At 51.6% G+C, this 20,071-nt stretch overlaps 1 protein-coding gene across 2 annotated transcripts; it reads left to right on the top strand.

Annotated features, from left to right (window-relative positions):
• The first annotated feature begins 6,413 nt into the window (after nt 1-6,413).
• Nucleotides 6,414-18,576, top strand: LOC100928235 (solute carrier family 22 member 12). 2 transcript variants are annotated; one of them, XM_031942092.1, is made up of 10 exons: nt 6,415-7,404; nt 7,819-7,922; nt 8,072-8,226; nt 11,311-11,479; nt 11,971-12,094; nt 13,855-13,970; nt 14,515-14,729; nt 15,954-16,062; nt 16,775-16,978; nt 17,807-18,576. In XM_031942092.1, the coding sequence occupies exons 1-10, from the start codon at nt 7,003-7,005 to the stop codon at nt 17,856-17,858; spliced, it is 1,650 nt and encodes a 549-aa protein (XP_031797952.1). In that variant the 5' UTR covers nt 6,415-7,002; the 3' UTR covers nt 17,859-18,576. The 2 variants fall into 2 exon arrangements, with proteins under 2 accessions (XP_031797953.1, XP_031797952.1); XM_031942093.1 differs by lacking the exon at nt 17,807-18,576 and having other exon boundaries at nt 6,414-7,404; nt 16,775-16,982.
• Nucleotides 18,577-20,071: the final 1,495 nt, after the last annotated feature.

Genomic DNA, 20,071 nt, shown 5'->3' with positions numbered 1-20,071 from the left:
TACTCCCTTCCACACCTCTGGGTTTGGAAAGGAAAGAGGCTGGTCCATGGCTAAAGAAACTTCAACAGAAGTGAGTGCAAGGGATAATGTAAAAAAAAAATTACCCATGCATATATATTCTATCAATAAAAATTATAATAATAATAAAAAAGAAGCTTTAAGACGGCTCCCATCCAAAGTCCTACTATGTGCAGCTCTCCCTGTCCCAGAAACAAGCACTCCCTTTCAAAACCTCCTGATGGTGAGACTAAGAATAAAGGACCAGCCTCATCCCCGATTCCCAGCCCTTTCTGTTCCTCTGTCGAAGGTTTTTCAGATGATTGAGTGAATGAGTCTCTGTCCTTTTCACCTGCAATGCTCATGGTGAGGAGCTACCAAAGTGTCTGCTAGTGTCTGCCCCGGATAATCGGATGATACGGGTGGTGAAAGTGGGGACGACAGACGTGTCTGTGAAATGAAGCAAACTGGATTGGAAGGAGTCGGTTTCACCAGCACAATCCAGGACTTCGAGTCATTTGGATGTTCATCTAACATGGGATTTTTAAAATTAAAACTTTTTATTTTCAAAACATACTCAAGGATAATTTTTCAACATCGATTCCTGCAAAACTTTCTGCTCCAAATTCCCCCCTTCCCTCCCACCTCCTCCCCTAGATGGCAAGTAACCCAGTATATGGTAAACACGCATATTTATAGCTATTTCTACAATTATTATAACCCAGGATTTATTAGACGCTGATTAAATAAACAAAGGCAAGTGAGCAGACATGTACCCGGACTGATTTTCCATCACCGTTAGCCCAGTGTCGGTTCTGGTTCTGAGGACCTGCCCGGAACGTGACCTGCTCAATTCAAGAAGCCCACAGAGGTAAGACAGGTAGAATCTTACACTCAGGAGAACAAAGGAAGCTGGAGCCTTTAAAAATGCATCAGTCTAGGCTGAACAAAGAGTGCTTCAGACCTGAGTGATTCAGACAAGGCCGGACACCAGGGTTGGCCCAATGCCTTCTGGGGCAGGGGTGACGTTTAATGCACTCACCAGTCTTTTCAGAGATCTTCATTTATATATTTCCCCTCTTTCTCTTGGAAAGAGAGCCCGTCTATAGCAAAGTCAGAATTGGTTAAATGACCAGAAAATGTCCTTTTCTGCCAAGGGCAGCATTAGGAAGGAGTGGACCATGACACTGCAGGAATCTAGCCTGGTTTGGAGTCCTCATTAAGCACTCATGTCCCAAAGTCTCCCCAGGATGCTGAGTCACTGAGCAGTAAGGATTTTTCTCTAACCCCTTCTCCTCTGGCTCTTAAAAAATAGGGAAGCCAATTATCCCCGTGGGGCTTTCAACAATGGAGAAATTGTTCAAATTTGGTAATTCAACCCAACAAGCATTTATCCAACTGGATTCAAGCCAACCTAGAGACCCGGCCTAGAGTCCTTGCTCTACAAAACTGTGGCTGAAGCGACAAAAGAATCTGTTAAATACAGTTTGGACTGGACCAGTCTCGAACTGGTGGACAGCCAAAGCTGAACAAAGCAGGGCAGAAGGGGGTGAGTCAGAACCAAATAGTGTTTTAACTTCAGCTGGAAGAAAATGACTTGTAAAGGAAATCCACTTTCCTGGGAAGGAGAGTTTGAGGGCCGATGGAGGGGGTAGGATTTTTTAAGTATAAAATCACAGAAGTTTGGGCCACAATATGGTCATTCTTGGGTCTTGAGTAAGCAGTCTCCATAGCAGGCCCATGTGTGCAAGCATTTTGGGAACAGTAAAGGCATTCTTGGGTCCTGTGGGAACAGTCTCCAAGTCATTAGCTGTAATGTTCTGGCTAGTTTTCTGGAGGTCTTGGTTTCAGCAGAATAATCACCACAGGAATAGTCAGGAATAAAGTCCAAAGTCTGCCTTCCTTCCTTCCTTCCTTCCTTCCTTCCTTCCTTCCTTCCTTCCTTCCTTCCTTCTTTCCTTCCTTCCTTCTTTCCTTCCTTCCTTCCTTCTTTCCTTCCTCTCTCTTTCTTTCTTCATTTATTTATTTATTAGCATCAATGAAATTTGTGATTTCTCAAGTCATTAGGGTCATTGAGCCTTCTGATCATTCAGCAGGGTACAGAACCAGAGTCAGCGTGCTAGGAACAGAAGTGGAGTACCTGGATCACTTCACTCTGGAGTTACAAACGCAAAGAGATTTGATCAATCACTTTCTGCTGCAGCAGTTCAGCTGTACTTTGGGTCAGGATCCCCTGGGAAATGGGACGATTATTATGAAAATCATAAACTCCAATTTGGGGATTTTGCTGTGGCTGAGATTATCTATGGGGTGAGTACAAGGGATTGTTGTTATATCACGCTCAGGGCATAGCTTGCTTGTTGGGCCTTAGCTCTGGAAAACAGGGTGTCTCCTAATATCTTGACATTTCCCTGTTTTGGCCAGAGGAAGGGGATCTGAAAAAAAACCCTCCCTTCTGGTCCACAAGCCTAGATGCTATGAGAGGCCAGTTGAGCCAAGATAAGATGTCCAGGGGGTTAGGAAGTATGTCCCAGGTGTCACTGGTAGTCACTGTTTGCCTGCAAGCAGAAAAGAGAGGAGAGCCAAGAATATAGAGGGAGAAAATGCCAAAATACATTTGAGTCGGGGCCTTGGTGGTTGGGCACATAACAAAAGGAAAGAGGGGAAAAATTAGGATGGGGTCATCAGCCCTTGTTTGGAATCTTAGGCCAGCTATTTCATCTGATTGTCGACTACTTTGGGATCTGCACTAGATGAACCTTGAGGTCCCCGGAGGGTTCCCCCATCAACTCAGGAGCAGAGGCTTTTTTCAGATGATCCAGGAGTCCACAAGTTTGACAACCATAGGTGTAATCAGAAGGACCCTGAAGGGGTTGATAATTATGAGAAAACTCCTTGTATCAATCTTTGGATGGTACACCCTCCTAGCCACTCACGGCTAGGTTCAAATAATGCAATAAACTTCTCCTCATAATTCCCATAATGACAAAATTACATTGTCAGTTACAGATCAAATACTTAGAGCGATCAGAATGGATTAGCTCTGAGAAGGGAGATTTACATGTCACTGAGGTAATCAAGAAAACTTAAACATATCATCACTATTAATTAATATCAATTCTCCCTATATTCTAGTAACCCATTGTCAGCGCAATCCCTCTAGCCAGCACATTTTGAGATGTCTCGCGTAGTTGGGTCCCTAGATATCATTTCTCGGACAATAGGCTTTCTTTTCCGAATAGCTCTCTGCTTCCCTGGTTCCTAGATATTAATATAAATTAATATATTTTAGTACAATCATTTCAACTTGGTTCTTCAATTGTGAGACTTCAAAGAATTCCAGTTTACCTACCATTTGCTGAATCTCTTTACCTTAATCCTTTATCTGAAATAAAAATCTTTTAAAATTTATGTAAAATGAACTCATCTGCCTTTTAAATTTATCAGACAATAAATTAATAATAGGAAAAAAATTCACTTTCTCTACATTATCACCTCAATTTATGTGTGCCTTCCATAATCCTTAATTAATAAATCCTTAATCCAATTCTGAGAATTTATTACCAAAATATGCTCAAAGCCTGAATTTCCGCGAGAGATGATTTTGGAAGCCGATCGTATACGTCTGTATATAGTTCTTAGAGAAAACAGTCTAATCCCGTTGCTTTTCTCAAAATGTATTATTCCACTTAATTAGAAAACTTTCACATTATGTTTTTGTTATTACTTTGTTTAATCATTTGCCCCTTAGGAAATCAGGTTATCATCCTTATATTATAATTTGACTATAAATACAGGTTAAAATGGTAAGATGCTCATATTTGCATCCTATTATAGTAAATTAGAAATATTCCATTATCAATCTATTACTTAATAGATTTAATATTGTACTTAGAAAACTTCTTGAATATAGAAATTTGGTATGAAAGGAAAAAGAGGAACATAATTATACTAATGTTATATATCACAACAGAGGGAAAATCTCCTTGGGCTCTGTTTGATTCCAGGCATAAATTATTTCTGACAGTCAATCACAGGGCATTAAAAGCAAGGCTCCGAATTAATCAGGGGGAATAGTGTCTCCAATTTTACAATATGAGAGAATTTAGAGATACAATCATACTACAAACAATATCATGTATATGAAATGAAACTTCAGGTGACATCAATCGCGTTTCCAAATTATATGAAAATCCTTAATCTATTTCCTATGACATCTGAAAACCATTTTAGGCTTATGAGGTGTGGAACAATTACATTCAATTAAAGAAATAATAATAATGTCATGCTCAATATATACCAGTTACTGTTTTACGTATCTTAAAAATCATTTTATAATTTTGATCTCATAAGAATCCTGGGATGTGGATATCGTTAGTATTTTTCTCTTTACAGATCAGGAAACTGAGGCAAACAGAGATTAAAATAATGTGCCCAAGGTCACCCGACTACTACATTTCCGTAACTGGAACAGAGAAGGGTGGACTCACCAAGGGCAGAGCCTTCCTGGCTCCCCCACCTCCTACTGTCCAACTGGGAGCTTCCAGGGCACCAGTGGCTGGGCCTGCCGAGGGAGGGGTTTGCATGGAGACCCTGGGCTTTGTGGGGATGGCAAAGGGCCCTGGTTGCAGAATGGGGCTCCCAGCTGCTGGATCTTTGGTGGTAGCTCCTGGTGGCAAGCATTGCCAAAAAGAAACAAGGAACAGATGAAGAATGTCTCAGAAAGGGAGTGTGATACGGCGGAAAGTGCTCTGGACTTGGAAGGACACTGGGGTTTTCCAGTATTGGCTCTCCCTTTTACTTGCTTAGCTCTATCATCCTGGACAAGCCATTTTACTTTTCCGAGTCTCAATTTTCTCATCTGTTAAAAAAGGAATAATAATAACAAATGGACTGTGAACCTCACAGTGTCCTTGTGAGGTTTAAATCAGAGACTGTATTTGGGAAGCACTTTGTGGAGGAAAAGAGAAAGCTGCCTGGAGGGGAGTGTGACCTGGTACAGAGCTCCCTCCCTCTTCCCTGGCTCCCTCCACAGCATCCCACACCTGACCCCATGCCCAGGAAGAATTTGTGCCCCAGGGCACTGAACCCAAGAGGGGGGCCGTTATGGAGCTGGCTTTCCGGAAAGCCCCAGCTTTGCTTCCCTTCCCCACCTTCCTCTTTTCTGTAGCATTCCTGCTGGCATCTCCCCATCATCCTGTGGGCCCTTTCCTTTCCCCATCCCTGAAGTTCTAGAATCATGGAGCATGATGAAAACACTAGCATTGTGCCTGGATGGGATGTGCCAATCTATTCTCCCAGGGCTCCCTTTCAGCTTACTGGGCCAAAGTTTCCTATTCCTGGCCAGCAATGACCTATGTATGGTTTCCCTTATTAGAATGTGGGCAAGAATTATATTTATATACATATCTCTAACCCTTTGCAAGCTCTCAGCACATAGTAGGTGCTTAATAAATTTCCATTCATTCCTTCAGAAGGCAGCACCCTATAAGTAACTCTCACATCTCTCCTTTTCTCTCTGTTCCCTGCTTAAGGGCCTCACCTCCACATCCCCAACAGCCTCCTAATTGGTCCCTCTGACTCAAAGCTCTCCCTGTCTCTGGTCTATCCTCCATAGTTCTAAGCTCAGATCGTGTCATTCCCTTGTTTAAGAACCTTCCCTTTGGCATTCTGGGCTTTAGGGTAAAATACTTTAGCATTTCAAGTCCTTCCCAATCTGACTTTCTTTCTAGAAATATTAGCTTACTTCTCCTTGTGTACTACATTTCAGCCAAATAGACCTAGAAGTGGCTGGAGTCAGGAAGAACTGAATTCAAACCCTGCCTCAGGCACTGGGAAAATCACTTGTCTGTACCTCGGTTTCCTCATCTGTAAAATGCCTACCTCTTCGGGCTGTCGTACCGGCTGGGTTAATCTAACGCACGATGCTGCTGAAAGCAGCCCCACTTCGTGGATCTCAAGGTTTTTGCAGACCTCGGTTCATTCGGTGAATGGATTCAGGTTTTGTTATCCCCAAGGAAGGAAGCTGAGACTCAGAGATGGAGGGTCACAGGGATTCGAAGGGCAACGTGCCTTCAAGAAGAGGTGATCCAGGGCCCCTTCACTGAAGTTCCTCAGGGGGTCCCTAGGCTTGGGTAGGAAAAATGCCAGCTTTATTTTCCCCATTGGCATTTCCCTCAGTTCTTTAAATACATGATTTTGAGAAGGGTCCATGGCTTTCCCAGACGGCCCCCCAAATCCTAAGGATCAAAGTGGGATAAGGGGAAATGGCCTTTAGTTGCCAAAGAGGAATCCCAAGAGTGCTGAGACCCAGGAGCAGAGTCAGAGGCCCAGAGATTGGAATCTTCAGGCAGATGCCCACCCACTGGCTGGGAGGCACCTGCAGGGATGTGGGTGAAGTGTTTATTTACGTCATGGCCTGTGCCAGGGTTAGTTAACCCCAGGGTTAACCGGGACAGGAAGAGGACTAACCTCTGTCCTACAATGTAATTTAGTAACAGGGTGATCTGGGAACAAGAGGCAGTTTGCTAACATCTCCCTGCTTGGATCTTAGCTTTCCCATGGATGCCAGAGTCTGGCATTGCCTCCAGGCTGGCCCTCCCTTGGTTTGAGCCGGAGCCACCAGGACCCTCCCGGAGCACCTGAGCCAGGTAAACAGAACCTTTGCGAGTCCTGAGCCCCTCCCTGAAAGAGCTTCTCTGGACAAACCGACATCAGGGCTCAACTCGAGGTCAGTGTGTGGGCGACCTTGAGGGTGTAGATCTTGAGGGAAACCAGAGCAAGGTAAGAAGCAGGTGCCACCCAGGCTCTCCAGGCTCCTTTACAGGTGTGGAAACCGAGGCCCCCGCAGGGGAATGGCGAGGTCCCATAGGCACTGGCCGAGCTGAGACTGGACTAGGGGCCTCTGACCCTGCAGCCCATCCGGAGCACTCCATCTGCCTCTCAGGGCTCACTCGGGAAGGACTGCCTTGTCCCTGCATCCCCGGGCATCTCCAGCCAGGCCCCATGGCCTTTGCAGAGCTCCTGGAACAAGTTGGCAGCCTGGGGAGATTTCAGATCTTCCAGATCATCTCTCTGGTTTTTCCCATTGCATTTGTCACCTCTCACAACCTGCTGGAGAACTTCACGGCAGCCATCCCCGCCCATCGCTGCCGCATCCCCTTGCTGGACAATGCTACTGCCTCTCCCAATGTCACTGGGGGCCCGGGACCTGAGGCTCTCCTGAGAGCCTTCATCCCGTTGGACGAACACCAGAAGCCGGAGCGATGCCGTCGATTCCTTCACCCTCAGTGGCAGCTGTTGGAGCCCAACACGTCGGACCCAAACGCAAGTGTGGCGGGCACCGAGCCCTGTCTGGACGGTTGGGTCTACGATCAGAGCAACTTCACCTCCTCCATTGTGTCTGAGGTGGGAGTCCCCTCCCTTTCTCTCTTGCTTCTTCCTTCCAACTTCTTTCCCCCTCCTCCACCTCCATTTGTAGCTCTTTGGAGCTTCACCAAACACACATAATTGGCCCGTCCACATGGCTTATTTAGGATTCGTTCCCATCACGCTCCCCCTGACCTCTCCCACTCTCGGTACAGAGGGCCTAGTGAAGCTTTGGGTTCCAGCACCGGTGCTGCTATTAGTGACCTGTGTGAGCTTAGGGAAGCCTTGTCCTCCCGGGCTCAGATTCCAACTGGGTAAAGGGAAACGATCCTTCCCAGCTGACATGGGGGGCCCTTCTCAGCCCCGGTGGTCCATGCTCCGGGGCCCCCCAGCCCCGGCAGTTGCTGAAGCAGCTCCTCTTAATCTCTGCTGTTGGCTTTCCTTCTGATGCAGTGGAACATGGTGTGTGATTGGCTATTCCTGAAGCCCATGACTCAGTCCATATACATGGCGGGCATCATGATTGGAGCTCTCATATATGGCTCCTTGTCTGACAGGTGAGTGTTTTCTGCTTTCTCTCTGCCCTCACCCCCATTGAGTGCCCTTGGCCCCAGTACCCGGTACCTTGGGGGGCTCCTGCCCATCCCCCTCCAGGCCATGGCATCTTTGTCCCATGGATTGTCCTAGATTCGTTCTTGTGGCACAGGTTCGGGCGGAGGCTGGTGCTGAGCTGCTGTTACCTGCAGTTGGCAATCAGTGGCACCTGTACTGCGGTTGCTCCCAACTTCTCCCTTTACTGCTCCCTCCGTTTCCTATCAGCCTTTGCTGTGGCTGGCATTATGATGAATACCAGCACACTCTGTGAGTATGACCTCATGAACCTGCTCCAAACCCTGACATCGAATCTAGAGACCTCCCTTCGGACCCAGACCCCAGAAGTGGCGAAAGTTGGTCGAGGTTCTCCTCGCTCTTTGGCGTGGTTCAGATGCCATTTCTCTAAGCTCTGAACCTCTTCCCCACCTAGAACTTAGCTTTCCATTCTAGTCTTGTCAGTGTCCTCATGTATGCAGATGTTCTAATTTACATGGTTTTTCTGTGTCCATCTCTCATCTTCCTTACTAAACTGGGGACCCCATTGAAGGCAGGGAATGTATCTAAGTTTAATTTCTCAGTATTTAGCACAAGGCCATGCACATAGTAGGTCCTTAATAAATGCTTCTTGAATTACTGAAAGACTCAAGGGAAGCTTGCATGAGGAAAGTATGGAAGGTTGACTGAATGGATGGATGAGTGGATGATGGATGGAGAGATGAGTGAACAGATGGAAGAATGGATGGTGGGTTGAATTAATGAATGAGTAAATAAATGGATAGATGGAAGAATGGATGGTAGGCTGAATTAATGAATGAGTAGATAAATGGATAGATGGAAGGATGGATTCATCGAAGAGTAGGTGGATGAGGAGATGAATTTATAGACAGATGGATTACATAGTGCAGAACACTACAGGAGAAAGCCATTCATTTGTGTTGACTGTATTCACGAGAAATTTATGATTTATAATTTCAATTGGATCATTACTGCTGCATGGTAACACTTTTATTTTTCCATGATTGACTCTTGATCCTACTCTCCATGGATATTGTTCCAAAGCCTTTCCGCTTTCTTTTCTTCTTCCCACCTCTTCTGGGCAGAGAGCCTTGACTCCTATTCTTCTGAGCAAATAGAGGCTTCCTCTTCTCTTCCACTCCATATCCCGAAGCCCCTCTTAGTTATTCCCCACTTTTTCTTTCTTTCTGAAGGAGGGGTGACCCTTTTCTCCGGCAAAGCTAAACTCTTCACTCGTGCTCTTGATTCCATCTCCCTTCTTCTCAGCTAGGACCTTGGCTCCTCAGACATGTTTTTCTTCCTCTCATCTTCAGTCCAAGCTTATCCACCAATTTCTCAACTGTAAATGTGTCCATTCTTTCCTCGTTCTGAAAAACGATCTTACCATTCTTGGACCCCGTTGTCTCCTCCAGTTACCATCTTATGTTCCCTCCTTTTCACTTGGAGCCAAACTCCAAGAAGGGGCTTTCCTCCCTTAGTTTCTTTTATTATCTCCCCACACCTTCCTCAGTTCTTTGCAGTCTGGTTTAGGACCTCATCACTTGATTGAAAGAGCTCATTCCAAAATTATTGATAATTTCATTCAAATTGAACGGCCTTTTCTCAGTTCTCCTCTGTGACGTCTTTAACATTTTCTATACCACATCCTTCCCTCCCAACTGTATCTTATATTCTCTGTATTGAATTATTCCTTAGTCTCCTTTACTAGATCTTTCTCCTCTTCCATTTACGAAGATAAATGGATAGTGCAGTGGCTCGAGCACTGGATTCGGGAGTTAGGGAGACCTGAATTTGAATGTGACCTCAGACACTTACTAGCTATATAAATCTGGGCAAGTCACTTAACCTCTGCCTCAGTTTCCTCATCTGTGAAACTTGGATAATATCACCTCCTTTCCAGGGTTGTTGTAGGGATCAAATGAGATAACATTTACAGCACTTTATAAACTTCAATGCACTATCTAAATGCTGACTATTATTATCCAACAGGTGTTGCCCAAAGATCTTTACTTTTTATTTCTCTTTGCTCTTTGATTTGATAAAGCCATCCACTCCCGTGAGTTTGTGTGGAGGGCTGGAACTCTGGAGAAGTACATCTGAAACAAGGTGTTAACTCAGTGGAATTGATGAATAATGGTTTTCTAGTTCCCATATATACTTAGTACTCAACATGGTGATGTCACGGTTCTCTAGTTCCCACATATACTTAGTACTCAGCACGGTGATGTCATGGCTCTCTAGTTCACACATGCTCAGTATGCTGTAATGATGTAATTAGAATAAGGTATATAAGGGCTAAGAAGGACTAGAAGAGAGACATTCCATCTTTGACCATCCTCCTGTTGGCTCTCCTGCCTCCTTCAAGTTTGAGTCCCTCTAACTCTAACCCTGACTCTAATTCCCATAAGTTTGATAGCTCCCATATCGAAATATTTAGTGTACCCTCTCTCCCGAACCCCAGTTGCATGTTGCCACCTTCCTGCTGGACAGCCTCCTCTCGATGTCCCATAGGTATCTCCAAAGTACAGCTTCTTATCTTTTCCCCAAACCCCTTTTTTCCAGAATTCCCCACTTCTATTGCAGGTACCGGCATCCTACTCTCTGAGGTGGGCAGGTTCAGGATTACCTATTGTCCCTCAGCCCCCACCGTCATTTCTTTTCTCTTGGCTCCTCGCAGCATCTTCTGCCCAGTCTCATCCTTTTCACACCCCACCCTTGATGGCCCCCAACCTGGTTCAGGTCCTCCTCACCCCTCACCTGCTAGAACTGGATGTCTAGTTGATACAGTTACCTTTAGCGTTGTCCCACTCTACAGCTGCCGGTGATATTCCTGACACATGTATCTTTGACCAATCCACTCTCTACACTAAAAAAATCACTGCTGCTTCTGGGAAAATACAAATGCCTCTGGTTTTCATTTATTTAAAACCATTCCCAGTTTGGTTTCCACCAATTTCTTTAGTCTCGGTTAGTGAATTGTGGGAATTGAATGAACGGCACCGACTATCTTGGAACTCAATTCTGGATCGAGCTCAGGAGCCCCTTTCTACGGTTCCCCCCTCCCCCACTCATAAGTGCTCTCTCCCTCTTGAAAGTCCGCTGCCATATTTCATATTTACTCACCTGGATAAATATTGTAAGCCCCTTCCCTTGGGAGAATATGAATTCCTTGAAGATAAAGATGATTTCATTTCCAAGTAAACCCAGAGGCTTGTACCTAGTAATAGACGTTTGTCAGACTGGATTGAAGTGAATGGATAAATGACTGAGTGAACGAGGGGATGAATGAAATGAATAAATGAATGAAATCGTTCTTGTGTCTGGGTTTCCTTTCAGTGATGGAGTGGACGAGAACCCAGGCTCGAGCCAGAGTGATGACAATAAATGCTCTTGGCTTTAGCTTTGGCCAGGCCATGCTGTCGGGGGTCGCGTATGCCATCCGAGACTGGTACCTCCTCCAGCTGACTGTGTCTGTGCCCTTCTTCCTCTTCTTTCTGTCTTCGTGGTCAGTGTCATTGACGGGGGGAGGGGGCTCCCTTTGGGATGGATTCCTTGCGGCTAAGGCGACCCATGTGGGGAATTCCTCCCTCGTGGACGGCAGTGAGACGGGCCACAAGTGACCAACACTGCCGTCTCTGTGTTGTCCACCCATCATGGCCAAGACACCTTGTCACTTGGCCATCGATCACTTAAAGTACCCAGGAAAAATTGGTGCAGTTTGATTGGGGGAAACTGAGACCCAGAGCAGGTGCCTGAGGTAACGGCAGAGCCGAGGCTAGGGCCCAAGCCACCCGAGTCCCGATCCAAGGCTCCTTCCGCCAAAGCTCATCACCTCCCCATCCCATCTGGCACAAGCAGGATGTTTTCCAGTGCCCGCTGAGATGTCTGCTTGGAGAATGCATGAGCCAGAAAGGTGGCAAAATGCCAGCAGTGGAGAGGGCCATGTGTTCTCACCTTCAGAACCAGCGGGGCAGGTGGATCCTATATGTTACACAGGTGGCTTGCCGAGTCTGCCCGTTGGCTCATCATCACGGGCAAAACCGATCGAGGGCTCCATGCGCTCAGAAAAGTTGCAGGAATCAACGGGAAGAAGGATGCCAGAGACACTTTGACCACCGAGGTAAGGAGGAAAGATCAGGCTCCTTTGGGGCACTGAGGAATGGGGCTGGACGTATCCCACTGGGCCCTATTCTGGTCCATCAGGCAGCCTAAGAGTTGGGCAGGGTGAAGTTCTGCTTGGCCCCTCCTCCCTTCCTTCTCCCCCTTCCCTTTCTCTCCCCCCCCCCCCAAGGGCTCCTGCTGGATCAGGATGAAATTTGAAATCAGAAAACTAGCTGGGAAACGGTGAGCAAATGTCTTCCTGCCTTTGAGCCTCAGTTTCCTTTAAAAAAAAATCTGAGTGGGAAAGAACCTCAGAAGTCATTTGATCCAAATAATTTCTGACTTTTATAGGTGTGTATGTGTGCATGTATACACACATATGTGTGCAGCTATCACTTAATATATAAATTATATTCATATCACATTATACATAACATATAAACCAAGGTCATTCAGGTTCCACACACATATCTCTCTGTTATGTACATATGTGGACATGACACATATTACACCTCCCCTCCCCCCCCCCCCCCCCCCCGCAGCCAGTCCCCCCATTTCTGACAGCTCAGATTCTAGGAAGTTTCCTGCTCCTTGCCAGCTTCTCTCACTGCTCCCAGGCCCGGTCCCGTGTGCAAGGGGAGTGTTACACCTCTCCTTGCCAGGAGCAGCTATTAGCTATCAGTGACGGATTCCCCCCCCCCCCCCCCCCCCCCCCCCCCTCCTCAGCTTCTCTTCTCTGAGATAAACTTTACACTTTACATGTGGGGAAACTGGGGCTCAGAAAGGCGAGAGTTCTGGGGGCCCCAGACAGCGACCACACCCATGTTGTCCCTGGGGTTTTCTTGGCAAATGATCCTGGAATGGTTCAGCTCTTCCTTCTCCGGTGATTAAAGCAGAGGCTCAGGGGGCTCGCCCGGGATCCCGCAGCAGTAAGTGTCCGAGGCTGCATTTGACTCCAGGGCTTTAATGCACTGTGGCACTCCCTGCTGTTGGGCAGTTGGCGCTGACCCCAACCCTATGGCCTAGTAGGCGCAGGTCCTAGAGGAGGTGGGATTCTGTGTTCTCTGGGCCTCCTGGAGGCTGCAAAGCCTGGAGGCTTCAGCTCCAGAGACTCCCAACTCTTTCCTCCCCATCCTCCACCTTCTCTCCAGTTTTCCCCAGGTTGGGGACAGTGGGGGACCCTTGTGCTCTTTGTCCGGGGCACCCCCTGGTGGCCAGGACTAAGCTCAAAGAGTTGGAGCATGTCATCCAGGCTCATTTTATGGAGGAGGACTAGGAGACCACACAGGTGGCGCAACTTCCCCTGGGGGACATGGGCCAAGGGGTGGAAGTGGGATTGGAACCCGTGTTCAGCCCCACCTCATCTGTACTGAAGGGTGGGGGGAGGGACCCCAGCATCCCAGGCAGAAAATCCTAGTGGTCCTTGAGTCACAGGCAGCTGCATCTGATCAGTGTCAGGGCAGAAGTGCTTTACAGAAAGGGAAACCAAGTTCCAGAAAAGGCACAGGACCTACAGGGAGGGTCACAAAGCAGGTCATGGCAGAAGCCGTAGTTCTGACTCCCAGGCTAGGACCTTTGTCTTGAACCCTGGCCCAGAAGAGGCCATGGGCCAGGACAACAGAGTAAATTAGGACCTGGAAGGCCCCGGTCCAGAGAGATCTCTCCCAATGACAGTCATAGCCATGAAGATGGCGCTTCTTCTGAGACCTGGGGGTCACTATGGCTTCCAGCTCTTTCTCTCCTCAGAGACGGCCATCTCCTTGGTGTCCCCCTTCCTAGATCGTGCTAGCCACCATGCAGGAAGATTTAACGACAGCCAAAGTTCAGCACTCAATGGTGGATCTCTTTCGAACCCCTGAGCTGCGCAAGCGGTTTGGCTGCATGCTCTCTCTGTGGTGAGTGTCTCTGCCCCACTGGGGGCCTTAGAGAACAATTCCTGGCTTCCTAGTAAGAAAGGTCCTAAGCCTGGGGCGGGGGAGGGACCTTTCTCAGCTCCCTCGCACCCATGCCAGCCTGGCAGGAGAGGGGGCAAAACTCAGCCAAGCTATCCCAGCCTTCCCGGAGCCAGCTACCCGTAAATAAGAGTGCTCACTGGGCGCCCTGCCTCAGCAAGCCAATACGTTCCACATTGCCTGGCAGGTGGGCCTGTTCTGGGAAGTCCCAGCAGCCTCCATTAAACCAAACCGCCCAAGCTTGGGCTGGGGGAACCTGAGGCCAGAGAGTGTCAGAGTTGGGAAAGAAAGACCTCAGGCTAGAACAAAACCAGATTTGGGGGTGCAGGGGGAGGTGTCAGGACAGGACCTGGGAGGAACCTTAAAACATGGACTGTCTCCGGTGGGAATAGGGGCCCTGGGCAAGCTGGAGAAGACCCCAAATAGCCACAGTGGGCAGGGGGAGAGGGCCTCACCACCTGCTCTTCCTGCTGCCCTCTCTCCTAAGGTTTACCTTTGGTTTCACCTTCTATGGCCTTGCCCTGGACATGCAGAGCCTGGGGAGCAATATTTTCTTGATCCAGGTGCTCTTTGGGGCCATTGACATCCCAAACAAGATGGGCGCCTTCTTCGCCATGAACCACCTGGGGCGGCGCATAACCCAGGCGGGTTCCTTCATCCTGGCCGGCCTCTGTATTCTGGCCAACACGGTGGTACCTCCGGGTGAGTCGGGAACACTCCCTTTGTGCAGCTCACCAAGCGCTTGTAAGCACCTACTATGTGCCGGGCACTGAGCCGGGTCCCGGAAATACAAAGATAAAATGAAATGGAATCCTCAGTCTACTGTGAACAAGGCCCTGGGTCTCTGACCTTCGGTCCTCAAGGACTAGGTTCCCCTCATCCTTTGGGGCATTAATGTGCCAAGGAACTGTCCAGCACCTGGTTTTAGTGCCCAGTCTCAGGAGCATCTGTGGGGCGGATGCGAGACCTCAGCTCGGCCTCTGATACTGGAGATTCTGGGAATGACCGGCCAGGGCCATTCCTGTGGCCCCCGCCCAGCATCCCCCGGGGGGAATGATGGCGCTGGGCAGCTACGCCAGCGCTAATAATGACAACTGGCAGGGACGGAGCCCTTGAAAGCGCCAAGTGCTTTATACACCCCGTCCCATGGGATCCGGGCAGGTACAGGTGCGCTTGTTAACCCATTTTACTGGAGACAAAGCTGGGGTTAACAGCAGGAGGTTAGCGTTCACGGAGGGCTTTGAGGTTTACAAGGTATTTCACAAAATGATCTCAACGTAAGGCAAACCCGGGTCTTCCTGAGTCTGGCGCTGCCCTCCCTCTTCCAGAAGATGATCCATTTAAAATGGGAAGGAAACTGGGAGGCCATTTAATCCGGCCCCTTTATTTTACATCTGAGGAGACTGAGGCACAGAGAAGTTAGATTACTTGGCCGAGGTCCCACAGACAATAAGCGGAGGAGAAGGGATCGGAACTCCATGCTTTCTTTCCACCTGCTTCTTGCTCAGCAACAAACTTTCGTGAGGTTTCTGCTGTGCCCAGGCACTGGGCTACCTGCTGGGGATGCAAAATGGACCGTCCCCTCCCTCAAGGAAAGCACGCGCCCCCCCAAGCACGCGCCCCCCCAAGCACGCGCCCCCCCCAAGCACGCGCCCCCCCAAGCACGCGCCCCCCCCAAGCACGCGCCCCCCCCAAGCACGCGCCCCCCCAAGCACGCACACACTGTGCTGTTTTATCCAATTTATGGAGATAAATGTAGAGAGACTCAGAACATCCTCTGCCGTCTGGGAAGGAGCTGACTGAGGCAAGGGCACTTGAACGTGGCTGCCTGGGCTCTCCACCCCTCACACATCCCTTCCCTCCCCCTCCCCCCTTCCCCGCCCCTCCCCCATCACGCCCCGCCTTCCTTCCCGCCGTTCCCCACAGAGCTGCAGACCCTGCGGGTGACCTTCGCCGTGCTGGCCATTGGCTTTGTGGGCTCCGCCTTCACCACCCTCGTTGTCTACTGCAGCGAGCTCTTCCCCACCGTGCTCAGGTAAGGGCAGAGGAGGGGGCGGGGCCCGGAGCCGGGGGGGGGGGGGGGGCGGGGCCCGGAGCTGAGGGGGAGGGGGCGGGGCGCCTCGGAGCGGGGCGGGGCCGCTGCTCCCTCGCCAAGGCCTGCTGGCCTCGAGCTGCCACGTGGCTTCCCGGCATGCTCAGCCAGGGCGCGAGGCGTGAGCCGGGCCCGCGCCCGTGTCTCCTAATTCCCTCTCCACCGGCGACGCGCGCGCGCGCGTGCACACCCCTCCCCCACTCCTCCCCTCCCAGCCCCGTCCGAGGCCCCGAGCGTCCTCTCCCGAGGCCACGTTCTCCCCTGACCCTTGGCCCCCGGAAGTGTAACCGGCTGGCACCACGTGCATGCACATCTGTGCCTCGGGCGGCCTCCCCGGCTCCCTGGCTGTGGCTCACACAGCTGGGGCTTCCGGACTCCGGGGCCCGGCCTGCTCCGTGTCCCCACATCCCGGGGCCTGGGCGGCTGCCAGGGAGGAGCCCCCGGGGGCGGGAGGCGGGGATGGGCGGTGCTCCGGGGGGGCGGGGCCCAGGGGCGGGTGTGGGCGGGGCCCGGGTCCAGGGTGGGCGGGGCTCCGGGGGCGGGGATGGGCGGGGCTCCGGGGCGGGATGGGCGGGGCTCCGGGGCGGGGACGGGCCCCGGGGGCGGGCGACCTCCCTCCCCGCGAGCCGCGCCCATCGGCCCCCCTGCCCCGCAGGATGACGGCCTCGGGCGGCTGCCAGATGCTGACCCGGCTGGGCTCCAGCCTGGGGCCGCTGGTGCGGCTGCTGGGCCCGGTCAGCCCCTTGCTGCCGCTGTGCGTCTATGGGGGGGTCCCGGTGCTCGCCGGCCTGGCCGCGCTCCTGCTGCCCGAAACCCTGCACCTGCCGCTGCCCGACACGGTCCGCGACGTAGAGAGCCGGTGAGCGCGCCCTGCGGGGGCGCTGGGGGGGCGGGGCTCACCCGCGCCCGGCTGCACGGCCCGGGGGTCCCCGAAGCGCCGCCGAGGGGAGCCGGGTGTCCTGGGCCCGCACCTGCCCCGGGGCAGACGCTGGCCCTGGCCCTTAAGCGGCTCATCCTCTGTCGGAGGTGACGTCTACACCTGGGAGTGCCGGGACACAGCTCCCAGGCCCACGGCAATTAGGAGTCAGTCCAATAAAGGGCCTACTGTGTGCCGGGCACTGCTGTGGGCGAGACACATAGAGACGAAAACTCACAGTGCCACGGAAGGGGGAGGGGCTCCCTGGGCCCCGTCAGTTGGACTGAACAGGCGGGATTAGCCTCAGCTTTATCAAGAAAGAGACTGATGTTCAGAGTTTCACCTTTGCACTGAGCCAGGGGCGCGGGCCAAGGCTCAGCCAGCCCCGAAATGTCAGGGCTGGGACTAGAACTCAGGTCTCTGGAGTGCAGAGTCCGTGCTCTTTCCCATTACCATTCATTGCCTTCTGGGGGGCTTCTTCCCTCCCTTCCTTGCTTCCTTCCCTTTTGTCCCCTTCTTTCCTTCCTCTGTCTCCCTCTATCCCTTTCTCTCTTTGTCTCTGTCTCTCTCTGTCTCGCTGTCTCTGTCTCTCTCTGTGTCTCTATCTCTGTCTCTCTCTGTGTCTCTCTGTCTCTGTCTCTCTCTCTCTGTCTCTCTGTTTCTCTCCTGTCTTTGTCTCCCTTTCTATGTCCAATCCTGACTATTACTAATCCTTCCAGCTGGAAACCCTCTGACAGCAGCTTCCCTTCCTCTCTCCCTTTTTCTTTCCAGAGTGAAAGGTGCCGAGCCAGAGCCGAGCACTGTGAAGTCCACGCCGTTCTAGGACCGCTGGGGGAGCCCCAGCCCCGAGAGCCCACGAGCCCCGGCAGCTTGGGGAGTGCTCACTTACTCGAGAGTGGGGAGCACTCACGGGCGCTGCCCTCTCGCTCCCCACCCTTCTCACCAATCCCTGGGATTCTGACCCATTGGCATCCTCCCATCAGCCTCCTCCCTCTGCTGCCCAAGAGCTGGGCCTGCTTCCAACCTTAGCCCCGGATCTTTCTCTCTCCCCTTTTCCTTTCCCTCTTCCCTTCCCCCCCCTTCTCCCCCTCCCCCTCCCTGCACCTCTAGTGTGGAGGATGGGGCAGGGGAGCAGGGCACTAACTTTCACTGCTGATGGGGGCTTTCCTAAGACCTCCTCTCTCCCCACACAAGGAGCCCCTTCTGGCTTCCCTGCTGACCAGTGTCCTGCTTCTGCCTTGGACGGGCCCTCAGCAGAGCCGGTCTGTATCCGGGTTAACAAACCTTTACCGAATGGATGCGTCCTAGTCCTTCCCAGTAGAATGGAAGTTTTGGGAGGGCAAGAAATGCTTTGTTTAGCCCCCGCAAGCGCTTGGTGCATAGTAGGTGCTTAATAAATGCTTGCTGCTTGAACGACTAATAGATACCACTGTAGGAGAGGCCCCGGGCTGAGCCTGGCTCTGTGCTGAGTCTGAGTGTCTGCAGAGGGGACCCCAAAGCCTGCGGAGTCAGAAACAGCCCCCCCCAGTGTACAGGTGTGTGTGTGTGTCTGTGGGTGCATATGTGTACATCTGGGTGCGGACACATACAGAGGCCCAGATTTAAATGCAGAGACTGACATCCGGGGAGCAGCTTCCAAGGCAAAGCAGACAAGCCCCTGGCCGGGGTCGCTGGGAGGGAGGAGGAGGGGGTTTTCAGCTGGACAAACAGGTTTTCTGGGGGCAGCGGCCCCAAAACTGGGCCTTGGAGGAAGGAAGGAAGGGTCCCGCGCCCAGGCAGTGAAATGGGTGAAGGGTTTGCATTCACAGATGGGCAAGTTGAGGCGGGTGACCTCACCTGGCCTGGCTGGACACAGATTGTATGAAGGAGCCACCATGGCCAGAGATCTGGGAGAGTCTCTTTCTCACATTTACATCCCAGTATTTTTGTCTTCTTTTAAGATCCAACTGGGGGGGGGGGGCAGCCGGGCTGTGCAGTGGGTAGAGCCCCAGCCCTGAAGTCAGGAGGACATAAGTTTAAATCTGGCCTCAGACACTTAACACTTCCTGGCTGTGGGACCCTGGGCAAGTCACTTAACCCCAGTTGCCTCAGGGGGAAAAAAAAGACTCAAGTGAGCTTCCCCCCCTCCTCTCTGGTTCCCTTAGCTGCCAGCATCCTCTTCCTCCTCATGCCAGTCTGTATTTATCTCTGCACATTTTATGCCCTCCATGTGTCACACACCCCAGTTAAGGAGAGCGCAGGTTCCCAGAGGGCAGAGCTCCCCATTTTTGTCTCTGGATCCTCATCACCTAAAGCAGGAGCCTACTAAATGCTTGTTGAATCGAGCCCAATCAGAATGAGGAAGAAGAGGATTTCTGCCTTTGCCCATTTGGAAAACAGGCAAAAGCTGAGAGCCAGTGGAGGCAGAGGAGGGTGGAGGAGGGCCAGGTTAGTGGTGGAGGAAGAACAGGAGAGATCCTGAGCTGAGAAAAACACAGGAGGCCAGGCCGGCCTCCCTCTCCGGCCTCCCAAGATTCCTTGTTTCTTCTGCACTCTTTTCTGGGCCTCTGGTCTACACTGGCCAAGCAGGTTGGGTGGTCCGGCCTCTGGGTCTGAATTTGCTTTCCTCCCTTCCTAGCCTTCCTGGCTCCGGGACTCCTTCATCCCGACCAGGCTGGACTCTGAGCTCTCTCGGGCCGTCCGGTTCTGGTCCTGGGATTCTCCCATCTTCCCCGGCTCTCTGACCCCCGGAGCCTCGGTCTCTCCCCCGCCAGCTCCCCCATGCTCGCCCCTCCTCGCCTCTGCCTGGGAGGTACATGGGAGACAGGGAGGCTCCTGGGAGTCATGTTTCTGGGGGCAGGATCGGCCCCGGGAAGGGAGGGCCGGGCTCCCCGCCCGCTCCCGCTGCCGCGCCAGGCCGGGCCCTGTGTCACCATATGGAGCGGGCCACGGGGGCCGAGCAGCCCTGGCTGACGCAGATGAGCTGGGAGGTCAGCCCGCTTGTCCCAAGGTGCTCCCTCCTCCCTCCCAGGCCTGGTGCCCAGGGGTCACCGCTGC

Source organism: Sarcophilus harrisii, chromosome 6, assembly GCF_902635505.1.
Source record: "Sarcophilus harrisii chromosome 6, mSarHar1.11, whole genome shotgun sequence".
Classification (NCBI taxonomy): Eukaryota; Metazoa; Chordata; class Mammalia; order Dasyuromorphia; family Dasyuridae; genus Sarcophilus; species Sarcophilus harrisii.
The sequence above is the reverse complement of the archived record's forward strand: the minus strand, read 5'-3'. Positions and strand labels throughout refer to the sequence as shown.

What these genes read in the sequence shown, in the direction of transcription:
- LOC100928235 (XM_031942092.1), top strand. Translation starts at nt 7,003, where the DNA reads ATGGCCTTTGCAGAGCTCCTGGAACAAGTTGGCAGCCTGGGGAGATTT. An exon ending in CTCTTCTTTCTGTCTTCGTG is followed by an intron (nt 11,480 to 11,970) that starts GTCAGTGTCATT and finishes TATGTTACACAG; the next exon opens with GTGGCTTGCCGAGTCTGCCC. An exon ending in CAACACGGTGGTACCTCCGG is followed by an intron (nt 14,730 to 15,953) that starts GTGAGTCGGGAA and finishes CGTTCCCCACAG; the next exon opens with AGCTGCAGACCCTGCGGGTG.